Source organism: Gopherus evgoodei, chromosome 12 (genome assembly GCF_007399415.2).
Source record: "Gopherus evgoodei ecotype Sinaloan lineage chromosome 12, rGopEvg1_v1.p, whole genome shotgun sequence".
NCBI classification, from domain to species: domain Eukaryota; kingdom Metazoa; phylum Chordata; order Testudines; family Testudinidae; genus Gopherus; species Gopherus evgoodei.
This window is the reverse complement of record NC_044333.1, coordinates 33,803,779-33,820,199: the sequence shown is the minus strand read 5'-3', so window position 1 is coordinate 33,820,199 and position 16,421 is coordinate 33,803,779. Positions and strand designations below refer to the sequence as shown.

The window sequence follows — 16,421 nt, the reverse complement described above, 5'->3', positions numbered from 1 at the left end:
CAGCTGCGCTTCTAGGGGCCGCCCTCTTGCTACGCGAAACCCGCCATCGTGTTGTACGGACTCCCAGAAGGCTTTCGGACCCGACCTACGGAAGCCCATTCAGTTCATTACAGCCCATGCTCTGCTGGCTACGGTGACTGAGACACGCGCGATTGCTCCGCGCCTGTTGCGCGGCAAGGGCTGCGCGCGAGCGGAGGGGGATAGGGCGGTGAGAGGAGCAGCGCGGACTCGCTCTCTCTCTCTCCGGAAGCAGCTCACCCCGCGGGGCGGGGCTGAGAGCCCAGAACCGGCTGAAGCTGCTGGGGGCGGGGGGCTGCACCGTTAGCGTCCCCGGGCCGTGCAAGCTGGTGCCAGGGGGTCCGCAGGCCCCGCGTGTGCGGAGCCGCAGGCAGAGTCGGAGCTGTGCCTGCTCCTGGCGTCTGCCCCCAGCCCCCGCGCGCCGCCCTGCGCATCGCTGTGCCGTGTGCGCTCTGCTCCCGCTGCATCGAGCGAGGGGGGCTCGGGGCGCTTTGCAAACCGCGCCCCCCCGGCCAGGGCGGGGGTGCTGGTGTGAGGGGCCGCTCCCTAGGCAGGGGGCTGCGTGGCTGTCAGAGCGGACCTGCTCGGGGAAGGGATCAGGTTATGAACGCTTGTCTCGCCCTGGCGGAAGTGAGTCCAATGAAAGAGATTCCCACATCCGCCTTGTCTCAAATCCCCAGCAGGTAAACAGGGACTGCGGCCCTGACGGCAGCGCAGCTGTATCGCTACAGCCCGGCCGCTGTAAGGTCTCCCCTGTAGCTAGCCACTCTTTGCTCTCCTGCCGGCATAATTAAACCATCCCCAGCGAGCAGCCTTAGCTCTGTCCGCAGGAGAGCATCTCCTGCCGACGTAGCGCTGTCCTCACCAAGACTTGTTAGTGAAACTTATGTCGGTTTTTGCACACGCCTGATGGATAAGTTTGACAGACAAAGCCTAAGGCCTTCTCTATGCTAAAGGGAAAAGTGGATCTAAGCTACACAATATGAGTTACATGAATAGCATAACTCAAATTAAGGTAGCTTAGAGCTGCTTACCACAAGGTGCATGCTACACAACCTCAATGGAAGACATTCTCCTGTGACCTCCCCTTACTCTTCTCAATCAAGTGGAGTATAGAAGTAGATGCAGCAAAGAGTCCTGTGGCACCTTATAGACTAACAGACGTATTGGAGCATGAGCTTTCGTGGGTGAATACCCACTTTGTCGGATGCATCTGCTTTTACAGATCCAGACTAACATGCCTACCCCTCTGATACTAGAAGTACATGGGAGAGCAATCAGAATTTAGTGGGGCTTCATTAGACCCACTAAATTGACCGCCGATGCATCAATCGCCTCCGTTAAGTGTAGAAAAGGCCTCAGTGTCATCCACAGCGCTCCTCCCCTATTCCACTGAATGCATTGCATTGGCCGGCTTCATAGGTAGCATATGTATCTGGATACACATGTTGTTAAGGTTGTGTCCCAGGAAATAAAAAAGCCTGCAAATCTTATGTAGACTTAGGCATTTGTATAGGTTTATGTGCATGAGTAGGCCTGTGGACTTTAGTGGGAATGTGCATAAACCTATGCTGTGCTGAAATCATTGCAGAATTGGGGCCAAGAAAGCATACTGTCTAATGCAGGCCCTTTTGTTTTCCCTCTCTTTGAATATTTTAGGGATATTTACATGTAAGTATACAGGTGAAATATACACATAATACTTTGACAGGTATAATAGTTTAGGTAGGGAATGAGTATATAAAGGGTAGACCACACTTGGTGCCATTTCTACATAAGATATACACAAAGAAATATGTATATATGAGTACTTGGTGTATCATCACAGTACTCTGATAAAGCTTCAGGTACACAGATATTTGATTCAGAATTGTTATGCAAATTTATTCAGTGTATGAATTAGTGGCATTTCTATAGTACTGTGTAGTTTTGTAGTGAGTTTGATTGAATTATTCCATACATACCTGTGTAACATCAGAATATGGCTTAATTAATGGAAACTGATAACCCTCTTGCTTATTTGGCTATTAGTATTGAGTATATTAGTAATTGTCATATTCACAATGTGGTCTTTTTGTTATTTGTTTGTATTTGACTTTAGAAGAATAAAGGGGTGGGATCTAGTCCTGCATTACTTAGCAGATGATGCAGTCAGTCTCCTAAAATTAAAGCACAAATATATAACTTAAATTGCTAAATATGTGAAAATTACTTTTAATTATGCCGTTTTGTCATGCTTTTTTTTTTTTTTTAATCTACAGGTCAATTTGCTCAAATAAAGTAGTGCCAAAGGAAAAAGGATGAACATAGAAAATGTGACCAAGGAAACAGTCCTTATTACAGGAGGAGGTGGTTACTTTGGTTTCCGGTTAGTGTATAAAATATTAACTTTATTTTACATTGAATACAGTAGCAAACACTTTACCGTGCAGATCTTTTTAGTGAAGCGAGCGTGTAAGTACGATATCACAGGGCTCTGTTTTTTGTCTCTTAATGATTCCAGTGCATCAAATACAATGCTAAAGATCATGGGTCTGAGCCTCACTTGCTCTCATATTGAAAGGCTACCTCTAGTTCACCAGCTGTAAAATGAGTACCTGATTTATCGTGTTTGGGCAGAGGTGAGGTAAGCATAACTACATCTCCAGGGGTGTGGATTTTTCACGCACTCGGAGAGACATAGCTATGCCAATGTAAGTACTCCATGTAGACCAACCCTCAGACACCTCTGACCAGCAAGAATTCAGCACTGAAATAGTTTACAAGTTTCTTCTACTCATGGGTGAAATGTTTCATGTATCATTACACTATGTATAGCAGTAACATATGGTCTCGGTCATGTTTTAGTTTAGGTTGTGCCCTATACAAAAAGGGAGTTGACGTGATTCTCTTTGATGTCCTGAAGCCGGTCCAAACTGTGCCAGAGGGAGTGAAGTTCATACAGGGGGATGTCTGCTGTCTCTCTGAAGTGGAAAAAGCTCTGAGAGATGTAATCTGTGTATTCCATATTGCTTCCTATGGAATGTCTGGCAGGGAGCAGCTGAACCGAAAACTTATAGAAGACGTTAATGTGAGAGGAACAGAAAATATCATCCAGGCTTGCAGGAAAGCAGGAGTGCCAAGTCTGGTTTATACAAGTACATACAATGTAGTCTTTGGGGGCCAAGTTATAGAAAATGGGGATGAATCTCTGCCTTATCTACCACTTCACCTTCATCCTGATCACTACTCCCGGACCAAGTCTTTAGCTGAGATGAAAGTGCTGCAGGCAAATGACACAGAGCTTGGAGAAGGGAAAGGTGTGTTAAGGACCTGTGCTCTCCGACCAGCAGGCATCTATGGGCCCGGAGAGCAAAGGCATCTTCCAAGAATAGTTAGCTACGTTGAAAGGGGATTGTTTAAATTTGTATATGGAGACCCTCTGAGTTTAGTGGAATTTGTCCATGTAGATAACCTAGTTCAGGCTCATATCCTTGCTTCAGAGGCACTCAAAGCCACCAACCGGTACATAGCTGCTGGCCAAGCTTACTTCATTTCAGATGGCAGGCCAATAAACAACTTTGAATTTTTCCGACCTTTAGTTGAAGGCTTGGGTTACCAATTCCCAACTGTTCGTCTTCCTCTCTCCTTTGTATATTTTTCTGCATTCCTAACTGAAATGGTCCATTTTCTTGTAGGCCGCCTTTATAATTTTCAGCCTATTCTCACCCGCACCGAGGTTTACAAAACGGGTGTCACACATTATTTCAGCATGGAAAAGGCCAGGAAAGAGCTAGGGTACAAACCTGAGCAGTTTAGTCTGACTGAAGTAGTTGAGTGGTTTAAATCCCAGGGACATGGAAGAAAGCTCAGAATCTATACTGTAAAACATCTGATTAGGGATGGAGGGTTGATCTTGCTGTTGGCCGCACTGGTGCTCTCATGGCTTCCAGCAGCAGTAACACTCTCTGTTTGAAAGACGTTGAACATTGAGCTTGGGCCCTTTTTATAGGGTGATAAAATATGCAAAGTACTTGAAAATTAAAATAAAATTAGATCCCATTGTGTTCTCTTTAAAAAGTGCATACATTATCAGTGATGAAAATAACTTTGCCAGTTTCAAATGTTTTGGCATTCCAGAACAATATAATACATACCAGAATGTTTTAGCATTGGTAGGAAATACGTTTGTTTTATGTCTACTGAAAGGACTATTCAGTTTAAATGGATTAACAGTATTGATGTGTTTTTATGACAAAATTGTGTATATACTTATAATATAATCCACTGTACATTAAAGTGAGGCTGTACATTGAAATAATGGCATTGCAGGTTTCTATATGACTCTCAGTGCTTCCATATCAAATGAGGTTTTCTTTCTGAACCCCTTACATTCTTAACCTTCACGCTGAATGTTAAGCTTCTTTCCTTCTTGCCTATCATCACAAGAAATAAAGGTTCTGCAGGCCAAATTGGGCCCCCAGAGACATCTGCAATCCCATTGTATGAGTTATGCCATTAGTGCTTTCAGCAGCTTGCATAGGTCTAACTGGTTGGATGGTGATGCATAAGAAGAGAATCCAGCCCACGTTCTGAGTTGGAGCAAAGAACTGGAACAATCCATTTGTGTCAGCAGGGTAAACAGGTGTGATTGGTGAATATACTAGTAGAATGGAACTGCTGATTACAAGTGTGACATTTTTTGTGCACGGTCTCAAAGTAAAACCGCACTTTCATTTAGCAGAGTCACACACAGGTGTGAAGTTCAATATGATTGCAAATGGCATTTTGTTTTCAGTTATAGCAGCATGCTGCAAGATGTATAACCAAGAGTCTTAATTTGGCCTTTTTTACATTGAGAGGGTTATGCCCATGATCCTTGCTACTGAGCAGATTCCTGTACCCCTGTCCAAAGGAATTATATTCTGAAAAGTTCACACATTGCCCACTCCTAGTCTTCGGTACACACAGACCTGACCAAAAATGAGCCAGGATCTAAGAGAGCTAAAGCTTCCTCATGTACAGGGGGTGGTAAATTCACTCTAATTCCAATTCACACAGGGAATTTTTCCATTAGGATTAACATCAGAAAGGCTGAGATATGCCCAAGTGGTTAATCTCTGCACATTAGTCAATTTTGTCATACTAGATAAGATCTATTGTTTACCTTGTTTCAGTGTGACAAAGGCAATCATCTACCCTAATAGCTCTTACTGTCATAGGAACAGTGAATTAGGTAGCATGACAGGATCATCAGCTACTCTGATTATTCGTGGATTGTCTGAAAACATGCTTGGGAATATAAACCATCAGTTAGTGTCAAGATCTTGCTTAACAGTCTATACCACGAGTTACTTTTGGTCATCTCATAATGATCTGGCACATGTGTTAAACAGAAAGGGAGCATGTAGTAAATCCAATTAATCTAGGAAATTCATTAGTTCTAATCCTTACAACTAGTCTTCAAGTTCTTCAGCTCTAATAGAAGGTTTGATGATTTGCAAACTAACATTGGTGCAGCCATCTCTTCATTCAGAGGCCAAATTCATCTCTGGTATTGAATTAAGTGGAGTTACATTACAGAAGAATTTGATTCAGTGGGTGTATTTGTTATTAACCAAGCAGTATGCTTACACAGGGGGGGAAAAAATTAAAAACGGAACTGGAAGTTTTGGGAGTGCTTTTATGGGTTAAACGTATTAGATGTGTAATGTCTTATTTTGGAACACACTTCTATACAGTGGGCTAATCTGTAGCAATTACTATTAGAAAATGCTTGAAGAAGCTCACGGTTGTAGTTTTTTCCCAACTATAAAAAATGCTTATTTAAAAATGAACCAGTTGGTTGAAGTGTTAAGTAGCTGAGGGCCTCGGTATCATCAAACAGTTAAACACCATTCAATCAGCTGCCTTCAGCTGACACTGATTTTTGTATTTCATTGTTATTCAAGCTTCTAAAAAAAGTATGACAGTCATTTCCGTAACACGTATCAACCCTAAAGAGACTTCATGTTTTTATATGAGGAGCTTTGAACATTTTATAGTATAAACTTGGAATTCCACTCACAGCAGCACTTTTGAATAGACTGTTTTTCAGTTTACTACACGGGGGAAATACATGTTTTCACATCCATAATTTGCAAACAACAATTTTGTTCCTGCCCTTTATGTTGACAAGTCAAATTCACACTTGGCTTTTTAATCTAAATTTTAAATAGTCTCATTCTGAAGTTGGAGTTACCCTAGTTCTGATGTTTAAAAGAAATTCCCCAGCAATTTAAGTTCTGTCATCGCATGATAGTCTAGACTGCAGAGCTTATATAGAACTCACTCTGACAGGAAGGTGGGTGGCTAGCGTGAATACACAGGAGCAACTCTTGAACAACACTTATAGTCCATAACTTTTCTTCTTCAAGAGCCAGTGCTCCACCTAGGGGATGGTGGCTCAGGAGTTCTTAGCTAAATACAGGCTGTAGCACAGCTCTTCCAAACTGGGCATCTAAGGAGCAGCATGTGATGAAAGTGTGCATCAAATTTGAAGTTGCTGCTTTGCTTATCTCCACCAAGGGGCACCTGCCTAAGCCAGGCCACTGAGGCTGTGATAGCTCCCATGGAATGGGTGTTTAAACCAGGGGGTACTGGTTTCCTAGCTAAGATGGCAGCAGGGTTCTATACATCCTTCATGGGTCAGAGTACAAAGGAAAAGGACGGCACTTTCTTTTTCTTATGCCCCTCTTACAGAGCGATTCTCTCTCTTCCTACTTTTACCTTCACTGGCATTTGTAAGGACGTGCTGTGGCAAGACAGACATTGGCAGCAGAGGTTAGATCTGGAATTGGTGCCAGTGGTTACTATGCCAAATGAAGAATAGGCACGGAGGGGAGTGCTTCCTGCATTGTCACTAAGGCTATTGTGCCTAAATAGGCTGTACTGCTTTGCTCTTCATTGCCACTTTCAATTTAACCAGTGCCAGGCAATGCCAGATAAGGGATTCATTCTTAGTGGAAGATCAAGGCGATTCCAGTCTTTGGCCCATGTTAGAAGGCAGCACTGAGGCCAGAGCAGCGAAATAAGTCGTGCCCTGTATTTGAGGATCTTGGCTCAGAGCCTTGGAGGCAGACAATGAAAATCTGGGTGTTTATAATGCCTCAACGACAACTTTGCTGGGAACCTCAGGGAGACGTGCCAATATCTTGAATGGAAAGATTAACCAGTAACATTATTTCTAATGGGTGAAAAGGCCTGGATAGCTGTCTGGATAAAGATTATGTATAGCACTGGATTGCTTGTAGCCATTACAAATAAGAGCAGGCCTGGATCACTTCAACTAGATTTTTTGTTAGAGTAACAGCTCTGGGATCAGGTCCAGGATGAGCAGAACAATGAGGAAAGTAGTCTTTTCATGCAGTGAGACAAAATGCACACAAACCAAAGCAAAAAAACCCCAAAGCTTATGATTTGCTCCAGGAGCCTATCCCCAGTGCCTGACCAGCCTATGGAGCTCAGCTGGATACAGGAGAACTGCACAGAAGCAAGCAAGAGGAATCATTCTCTGCTTGCCTACGGAGCTGGTCCACAGCCACTACTCCCTTCTGTCCCCTGCAGGTGGAAGGACATGTGGATCCACAGAATGGCAGATCCTTTAGCTCCAGACCCTTTTCCTGACACATCATGCACAGGCAGAAAACACCCTCTTCCCAGCCCCCCAAAATAGCCTGCTCACCCACTCCCACAACCAGTTAGCTACATGTGAGTAATATAAGGCTAATGATGCTGACCTCCCTTTGTACAGCACTTTGAGATCTATGGATGAAAAGCACTGTATACGCTAGTCCATACTAGATCAGCATTTGGTATAGTCAGTAATTCTTCTGTCTTCCCACTCTTCCTAGTAAATAGAGCAAAGTACTGGTAATAGAAAGGAGTGAGGGACCCCCTACCTCTTTCACTTTTCAAAATCAAAATAGGAAACCTGTAGCTTATTAAGAAAAATGCTTTTAAACATCCCCAAAAATCAGCTGCAGATGTTCCATTTCAAATGTTTTATGATGATCCTTCATCTAAGCCAGCGCCACATTTTTTATTTTCCTTGCGCACCTGGGTAGAGATAATTAAGGTATTTTAACTCGCATGCTGTGCCACAATGTTTCCAAAATGTAGTACGTTATTTGTGTTGCCGAATGTGAATTATCGGAAGTACAGCTACAAATTGAAAAAGTATCTACTGAAATTTTAGAAAAGATGCCATTAAAATTTCTAGTTCTCAATGTCAACACTTGATGTGTGTCCCTCCTTTCCTTCTCAAAACATCTTTAGAGAGCTGAAGCAGTGAGGCTGATATTTATAAATAAGAAACTAACACACTAGAGATTCATTGAGAATTTATGGCAGCTGTTTAACCTGTCACAAAAGTAACAGATACCAATGCACGCACACACACTTACATACACACACGCACACACACTTTTAATGCACATATATACTTATTTTAAAAAAATAAATTAAATTTCAATTACCTCCACCCCAGTTCCCAGAGAACTGACTGGGTTTTTACACCCTCTGCTCCTTAAATGCATTTTTTTTTCCTTCAAAAATGTTCATTAATTTTCTAGTTACTGAAAAAGTTCCCACGTTTTCAACAATATACCAGATTGTTTAATCTAACAATATATAACATGATCCTCAAGGAATGTCGTTCTAAGCATTGGTGGTTTACACACATGGCAGAAATCCTTATCTTTAGTAGCTCTGGGAGGTTTGTTTGAGTCCAAGGACTAAGATCCCAATCCAGAGAAGCATTTCCATTAAGTCAATGGAATAACTAATGCTTCAGTTAAGTGTGCGCTTGGGACCTAAGAATGTAGATTAGCATTAAACTAGTTGGAACTCCTCAAAACCAAACTAACAGTTTAGGTTGCACATAGGGCAAGTGTGCACTGAATCTGAAAGCAAGCTTCCCAGCCCAAGCCACAGTTGCTCTGAGCTCCAGCCCAAGCTGCAGCATCTACACAGCTATTTGTAGAAAGCTAGTGTGAGCCCCATTGACATGAGTCTGTGGACCTGGGCTGGAAGGCTCAGGCCAGATTCTATGTAGACATGCCCATAAACACTGTTGTTACATAGAAGAAAATGTTGGCTCCTGATTGGTTAAAATAGTCATGTGATGAGAATCAGTAAATTTCTACTATTTCTGAGGAAGTAAACTATATTCATAGATTTAAAGGCCAGCAGAGGCCATTAAGATCATCTAGTTTGACATCTTGCATCACCCAGGCTACAGATTTCACCTGCATAACACGCAGCAACATGTAGCTGAACTAGAACAAATCTGTTAGAAAGACTTCCAGCCTTGATTGAAAGACCCCAAGTGACAAAATTTACCACATGAGCAGGTAACTGCGTGTGCTAATGCAAAGGGCATTTTCCTGTGTAATTAAGGAAATTGCATGTGCAGAAATTTGTTCCCTAATTTAATGTTTGGTGAACATCAGGATTCCTGTCCTTCCAAGCAGATACAGCCTTCAGTTTTGTCTTGGTCAGACTTCACCTCTAGGGTGAACAACATCTGACATACATCAATATCAACAGTATCATAACAGCCTCAAAGCCATGAAAGAACAGACATGGAGTTTACCCCGGCAAAGTATCTGCAGGTTTTTGGGTAAAAGTGTTCTAACATTAGGATAGAAAGAAACTAAGATAGAAAGAACTATTGCTCACTTTTGACCAGGCCTTGACTGCCTGCAAAATTGGTAATGCAACTCTTTTCCTTCCAGGTATAGTACAATATTTGGGAAGAATGATTCTTGCAAAGTAGCTCACTGTAAAATGAGTTGAATGTAAACATACATTTAAGGGCTTTTCTCACAACCAGTTTAACATAGCACATGTGCAGAGAATCTGTACAGGACACTTTGAAGTGCGGTGCAATGTGCTAATTCAGAAACATTTACACAGCAGTAGTAGACAGGAGTATAATTCATCATACACATGGTGCTCTGTGGCAGCAATGCATAGAACAATGAGAGAAGCCTGGACAGTTATGCTACATGGACAATTTATGTCCAGAAACCACAGCTGATGTTTTTATTTAGTTTTTAATTTTTGGTAGAAAATTATTGGGATCTTTTGCAAGGAGAATCTCTCATCTCTAGGCTCTAGAAGTCAAAACACTATACCCAAAATACTTCCCTGAGAAATGTGAACACAGCATTACCAGGGTGTTACCATACATATGACTCCGGGAGCTGCTCAAAGTGTCTTTTTTTTTTTTTTTTTAATTTTATTTATTTATTTATTTTTAAGGGAAGTGGATTTCCTGTCAGAAAGAACTTTGCAGGCATGCAGTTGTCTGGCATGCAAGGATTTCTGGAATTTTCTCTTTCCTGTCCTGCCTGTTAATTAACTGCCTGGCATAGAACAAACTCTCCCATGGCAGCCCCTAGACAATACAGTCTGTGGTGGTGATTTGGCAGGAAGCAGAATGGGGAAGAAATCTGAACCTACATGCAAAATGTTCTTTTCTTTTTAGTCCCAGGTTGTGCATCCCAACTCCATTTGGGGACGAAATAGTTTTTCGACTTATCAAGAAGGAGAAAAGTAGAGAGCTGCCTTTAACCTACTCTCCTCTCTCATCTTTTGGATTTGGTACCTGGTATTTCATTTCCAAAAAATGTACAAGAGAAGCCCGCATCTTCAGGGTATTTGTATGCAGAGGAAAATTCAAATCCCAACCCTAGTATTTCCTGACTCTCTGCTATAGCACTTCATAGGAAGTTAAATGAGACAGGACTGTCTTTCTGGAATAACTAAAACCTCAAGTGTGCTCCTTGAAATATCATTTGTGAATGCATAGTAGAATCAATTAAATGAATCTTGAGACAGCAGATCAGCAGAAGTGGTGGCAAGGGGAGCAAGGAAAACTGAAAACCGCTGAGGCAGTTCACTGTGCAATGAATTCCAAACCCAAACAGGCTTTCAGTGGTGAGAGATCCTGCACTATTTATGTATCACTTTAAGCCTTGGGCAATTACTTAGAAGAAAAGAAATCTCTTCTGTACTTATTTGAAATGCACATTCAAACATATAGATTGCAAAACTCCACCCACATATAGATACTGTGACTAGTTGTTTCTTATTAATGAGTAATGTCCTGCTAACATGAATCAATGCATACAAACATTAAGATGTCTGGTATCTGATACATCATCCAAAGACTGTTGTGTTCTTGCAGAGAAACAAACTTGCTGATCTAATAGGTTTTTTTCCATCTATAACTTCTATGTTTCTACTAGTGACTGAAGCCATAAGGATAATGTATCTGTCTGTATTTCTGCACAGTTATGTTATGGATTAAATATATTTTGGGAAAACAGACATTAAAAAAAACAAACAGTACTGTTTGACATTATCTTGTAAGGTCTGCAAGACTGCAGATGGATAGTTTGCAAACAATTCATTTGTATGCAGATTAGCAGCTGGAAAGATATGAGAAACGATGTTACACCAAAGTAAATTATCCAACTGGAGTTTAAAATACCTTTCCTTCCCAGGAGGAAAGGATAGCTGCTACTTTATGTATTAAAAATATTTTCTTGCACTGCCTTGATAGGGTTGATTTACATGACACAAAATAATGTCATATTTCTCTTTTTTAAAATTTTTCACAGAATCCAACAAATAACCCATCTACAATCTTGAAGTACATTTAGTTTTAGAAAATTAACTCATTCACTGGTATTAAAAAATGGAACAAGAAACATCTATCAGAAGAAAATACAGCATAACCATCCATTGCCCAGAATATTTATGTGTGGGATATACAGTCTGTTGTATCTGATGTCACAATCAAATTGTAAAAGTGCTTTTACAGCATTTAATAAATTAAACCTATTATCCGTCAATCATAAGGAGTCAGATTATTAATGTTGTGTGCATGTGTGCAACAGTTGTGAATGCCTAACTTGAACCAGACTTCAGACTACACAAATACTGTAGATGATTTGTACTTGCACTTTGGGAATTTTTAAGGGTAAGTTAAGCCTGCACAAATGCATGCAAGTTGTCTGCACACCCTGTAGCTGTGAAAAGCTGACCCCTAGTTTCCTTCTTACTCTTAAGATTTGTGATACTGGATGCAAATAATAACTTGAATATGCAGAAAATCTAGCCTGCACTGTGTGTATGCTTTGTACAGAAGATAAATTAAACAACAATGAAAATAGTTCCTCCTATAACAAGAAAATATTAGGAAACCCATCTTTCTTCTTCTTAGTAAATTCAGCCTGATGAGACCTTCATTGAGTATGACGATCAGAGTAAATTAATGTCTCGTCCTGAGTGGCTTTCTAAAAGGTGCACCAAAAGGAATAGCTTCTCTAGGAGTAGAATTTGCTGTTACTGACTTTCTTCTCCTTTAATCTTCAAGAAAAAGAAAATTAAAGTCAACAATTCTGCTAGGTATTCTGTGAAAAATACAAAAGGTCTACTCACTTAGCACCGTACAGCAACTAGTGGAACAGCAACGCTGTGTACTTCCGTTTCTTTTCTTTAAATTAAAATCCGAACACAGTAACAATATATATATGCATACAAAGATTGAAGTGCCATACTGTATTAAAAAAAGAGCCAAAAAATTCAAAGAACAATGTCATGGACATTCCCACAAAAATGCACACATGAATAACTTTCATCTCTCTCTATTTGCAGGCTGAAATGCTGGTCCTTATAGGAACATCCATTTTCCCATCTTTAAATATTTGGTCCCCAAATATTCCGATTTCCACACAGTTTGCTACAAGATAAATGTCTCTTGGGGTGTGCTTATAATTATGACAACATATACTTACAGCACCTTCCATTCAGGAATCTCAAACACACACCACACCCCAAGGAAGTGAGTAAATATCGTCCCTACCGAACACAGAGACTCACCAGTACACAGAAGTTATGCGGACTTCTGAATAGAACTCATGAATCTCAACTCCCAATCCTTTGCTCCTATCACTAGCCCATAATATTAACTAACCTCAACTCCCCACCTTTAGCTCCACCACAGACTCACAGGGTGGTAGGATAGTTGCCAGCTGAGTTTTCTTTGGATGAATGCCAGTGGCACCTTGCTCCTACTGACCAATCATAACCTAGCTGTGCATTGAGCTGTGGCATTGGTCACTTCTCTGGTTCTAAAGAGACATGAAAGACTGGCCTCTGATTGGCTGGGAGGAAAGGATTTGACCCCTCTCCCCACTTTAGGCTGGGGGAGGAGCAAAGATCCATCCATCCTGTTCTCCCTGTACCCAGCCATGAGCTGGGGCAAGGCTTAGGGCAAGGGGTCTTTTTTCCTTAGGATAGAGTCTGAGCATTTAACTGACAGTTCCATGTTGTTGCTAAGACAAACCATTGCGTTTTCATTGGTATTTAGTCTGGTCCCACATGTTCCAGTATGTTTATGTCACAATGCAGTCTTTATGGTGGGTAATTTATTTGGCTGTTTAAGCTGGATGGTAGGGAAGGGTCTAAGCTCGAAAGATTGTGGCATTCAGTGAGTCACTGGGACCAAGAGACTCATCGTCATGGGCTGCTGAAGTCTGGTTCAGTGGCAGCTCAAACTCCCTTTACAAGAATGAAGCATGGCTTCTAATCCAAGCCAAGTGGGTTAGAAATTATCTTAATAAAGCTGAAGTCTTTGTGCCATAAAGGACCTTTTAGATATGAGGAGCCTTTTGGGGAGGGCCCTGGGCAGAATAAAGGGGATCAACCTACCTCCTGCTGCATGTCTCTTGATACATTTGTAATTGGTTCTCATTCACACTGAATTCTTTCAGTAAGGCATCTCTGTTAGGGTTCCTTAAATTCTGGTGAGTGTCATACAGGAACAGCTGGTTGTTCAGTTCTGCTTGGCGCTGCCGAAGCTGCCGACATGATGAATAAAGCTCCTCTTCGCTTTCCTTCAAGAGGAAAAGAACATAAGAAACTAATTCAACGTCTTACACAAGCTATTGTTCCTTGATTTTTCTAACAAGTAGTTTGTAAATTCATTTTTATAAGACACATCTGGAAACAAAATAAATAACTGAGAAAACTGAAGAAAAGAAGATGCTCATAAAAATTAGCTTTTTTTAAAAAAGTAAGGCATTCACACACCATGGTGATCAGTGAGAAATAAATGGATTACAGAGAAAGCATTCCATGAAGTATACAGGCATGTTGAGGAAAGAAGGGGAGGAAGCTGTGTGTTATGACTGCAGTTATCTTCTAATAGTCTTGAAACACTGGAAAAAAATTTTAATTTTTGAAGGTTACATCTGATAGAGCCCAGTATGCAAACACTACCAAGGATGGAGCTTATTACTAAGTCTGCTTCCAATGGAGTTTCTTATTAAACTGCAATGGAAAGGTCAGATTCTTCAAACACCAAACATTAAATGGGACCATTCATGGCCCTTAGTACTATGGCTAGGGGGGCAGATCCTTCACTGGTGTAAACTGTCATAGCTCTATTGACTTCACTGCAGCTATGACAGTTTACACCAGCGAAGCATCTGTCCCATAGGATATGTCTACATTGCAGCCAGGAATGAGCCTCCCAATCCCAGCAGATACACTTGGCTAGTACACTAAAAATAATGTCAGAGGTTGCAGCTTTGGCAGAGACTCGGGCTAGCCACCCAAGTTCAGACCCAGGGGGTCAGGTGGGCTGGAGACTTCAAACTAGCATGCTAAAAATAGCAATGTGGACGTAGTGGCTCTAGTGGCAGCTTGAACTATGCTAGAGCAGGTCTGTCTACCAGGCTGAGGGGTCCCAGCTGCAGTGTAAACTTACCCTTAGTGTTTGCAGGATTAGGCCTTTAATTTGCATTTGTACTTGGATGTTGTCTTCTATACAAAGAGCTCTCAAAACTCTTCACAAAACTAGCAGTTAGGAAACCACAGAATACCCTTTGACCCTAGGAACTATTTATGGACTATTTTAAAACATTATGCACATGCGTAATCTCATCTGTGTAGTTACCCATCTGTGTAAATCTTGGCAGGACTGGGGTTTTAAATTCCACACTAATATCAAAACATCCCACACCAACGAAGAAACATGCAACCAGTAAGCAAGGCACTGTTACAGCAGACATACTAAGCTCCTTTCACCCCTCAGCCCACTGGCTCCCCAGATGCCTAAAACAATGGATGGGCTTCACAACATGCTTACCAGGTTGGCAAACTGTAAAATCACAAGCCCCTCCCCTCCGCACCCTACCCCCACACACACCCCCAACCCCCTGCACTACAGCTGAAACCCTGCTGCAGCTCCCTCTCTGAGGATGTCAAGGAGCTGAAGCACAGCCTCTCTGCTCTACCCTACAAACCATGCATTTTATAAATATGGAATAAAGGGTCTCGTTTTTAAAGGGAACCAACCTTGCCTCCTTCAGTCATAAATGAAGACATGCAAATAGCCAATTGCTGATCACTTAGACATCTACATGCCCTCATTTATTCTCACAAATAACTGTATCCACCAACGCTTGATTTCAAAAGTAAGATTAAAGTGGACACTTTGGGAATTTCTGTTAAAAACACAAATGCCAGCTAAACTGATTATAATCCAAAAATGCTTCAAAAACAGTCATACTTTCCACAGCAAGTAAATCAAATTTGCAAGCAAATAAGACATGCTTCTAAATTTAAAAACTTTCTTAATACACTTACATTTCCAGACTATTTGAAAAGACTCCAGTTAATTTCAGTAAGACCTGGATAAGGGCTAACATGATAATTTACACATTGTTACAACATTTTTGCATCTCTATGTCTCAAATTTCAAAACCATCTGCAAGCCGTTTCATAATTTTAGATTTTCTCTCCAAGTGTATGCAGATGGGATTTCTGTATAAACAGATCTGTTATTAAACTATAACATTTTATGGAGGATTTTTTTTAAAGCAGCATAACAGATGGAAAAGACCTTGATCATTTTTATGATGCTTCTAGATTGGTTTGGCAAAGGTTCTAAAAGTTTAATGACCATGGCAAGTCTTTGTTCGCTATAGACTGTCAAAAAAATCATCTTTGAAATTTCTCCCGCCACTGCATCAGCATCCTGAGGTTTCATCATTGTAAATATACATTTGCGTTGCATATAAATTTTGGTTTACCAAACTGGAAGAAAGGGGACTGAGGCTGTGAGATGTGCTATAGTCAAAGGACTTGCTGCTGAGAAGGCTGGGAGGTGCACAGCTGCTCTGAACAATACTTTAAAAGACACTACTGCCCCAAGCAAATAATAAGTTGGATTTTTTGAAAAAAATCCCAGACACTAGAGATTCTCAGCATATTTACATGTTGTGTATGGATATCACCTTGTAAGGCACTGAGTCACTATCGGTGGGGGGTTTGTAGGAGGTGGCAACACAAAGTTTTATCTAGAC

General features: G+C 41.2%; 2 protein-coding genes across 6 annotated transcripts in view; one reads left to right on the top strand and one right to left on the bottom strand.

Annotated features, from left to right (window-relative positions):
- The first annotated feature begins 46 nt into the window (after positions 1–46).
- Positions 47–8,568, top strand: SDR42E1 (short chain dehydrogenase/reductase family 42E, member 1). 5 transcript variants are annotated; one of them, XM_030581312.1, is made up of 3 exons: positions 47–133; positions 2,280–2,386; positions 2,866–8,568. In XM_030581312.1, exons 2-3 carry the CDS (start codon positions 2,319–2,321, stop codon positions 3,971–3,973), a joined length of 1,176 nt encoding a protein of 391 aa, XP_030437172.1. In that variant the 5' UTR covers positions 47–133; positions 2,280–2,318; the 3' UTR covers positions 3,974–8,568. The 5 variants fall into 5 exon arrangements, with proteins under 5 accessions (XP_030437172.1, XP_030437173.1, XP_030437171.1 ...); XM_030581313.1 differs by having other exon boundaries at positions 94–173; XM_030581311.1 differs by having other exon boundaries at positions 122–208.
- Positions 8,569–8,657: 89 nt separating this feature from the next.
- Positions 8,658–16,421, bottom strand: part of PLCG2 (phospholipase C gamma 2) — a 93,181-nt gene continuing 85,417 nt past the window's right edge. The window contains exons 32-33 of the mRNA XM_030581310.1: positions 13,762–13,946; positions 8,658–12,417 (exon numbers count right to left, since the gene is read on the bottom strand). Coding sequence (XP_030437170.1) covers positions 12,375–12,417; positions 13,762–13,946 — 228 coding nt within the window. The 3' untranslated portion in view covers positions 8,658–12,374. The remainder of the gene's footprint in view (positions 12,418–13,761; positions 13,947–16,421) is intronic.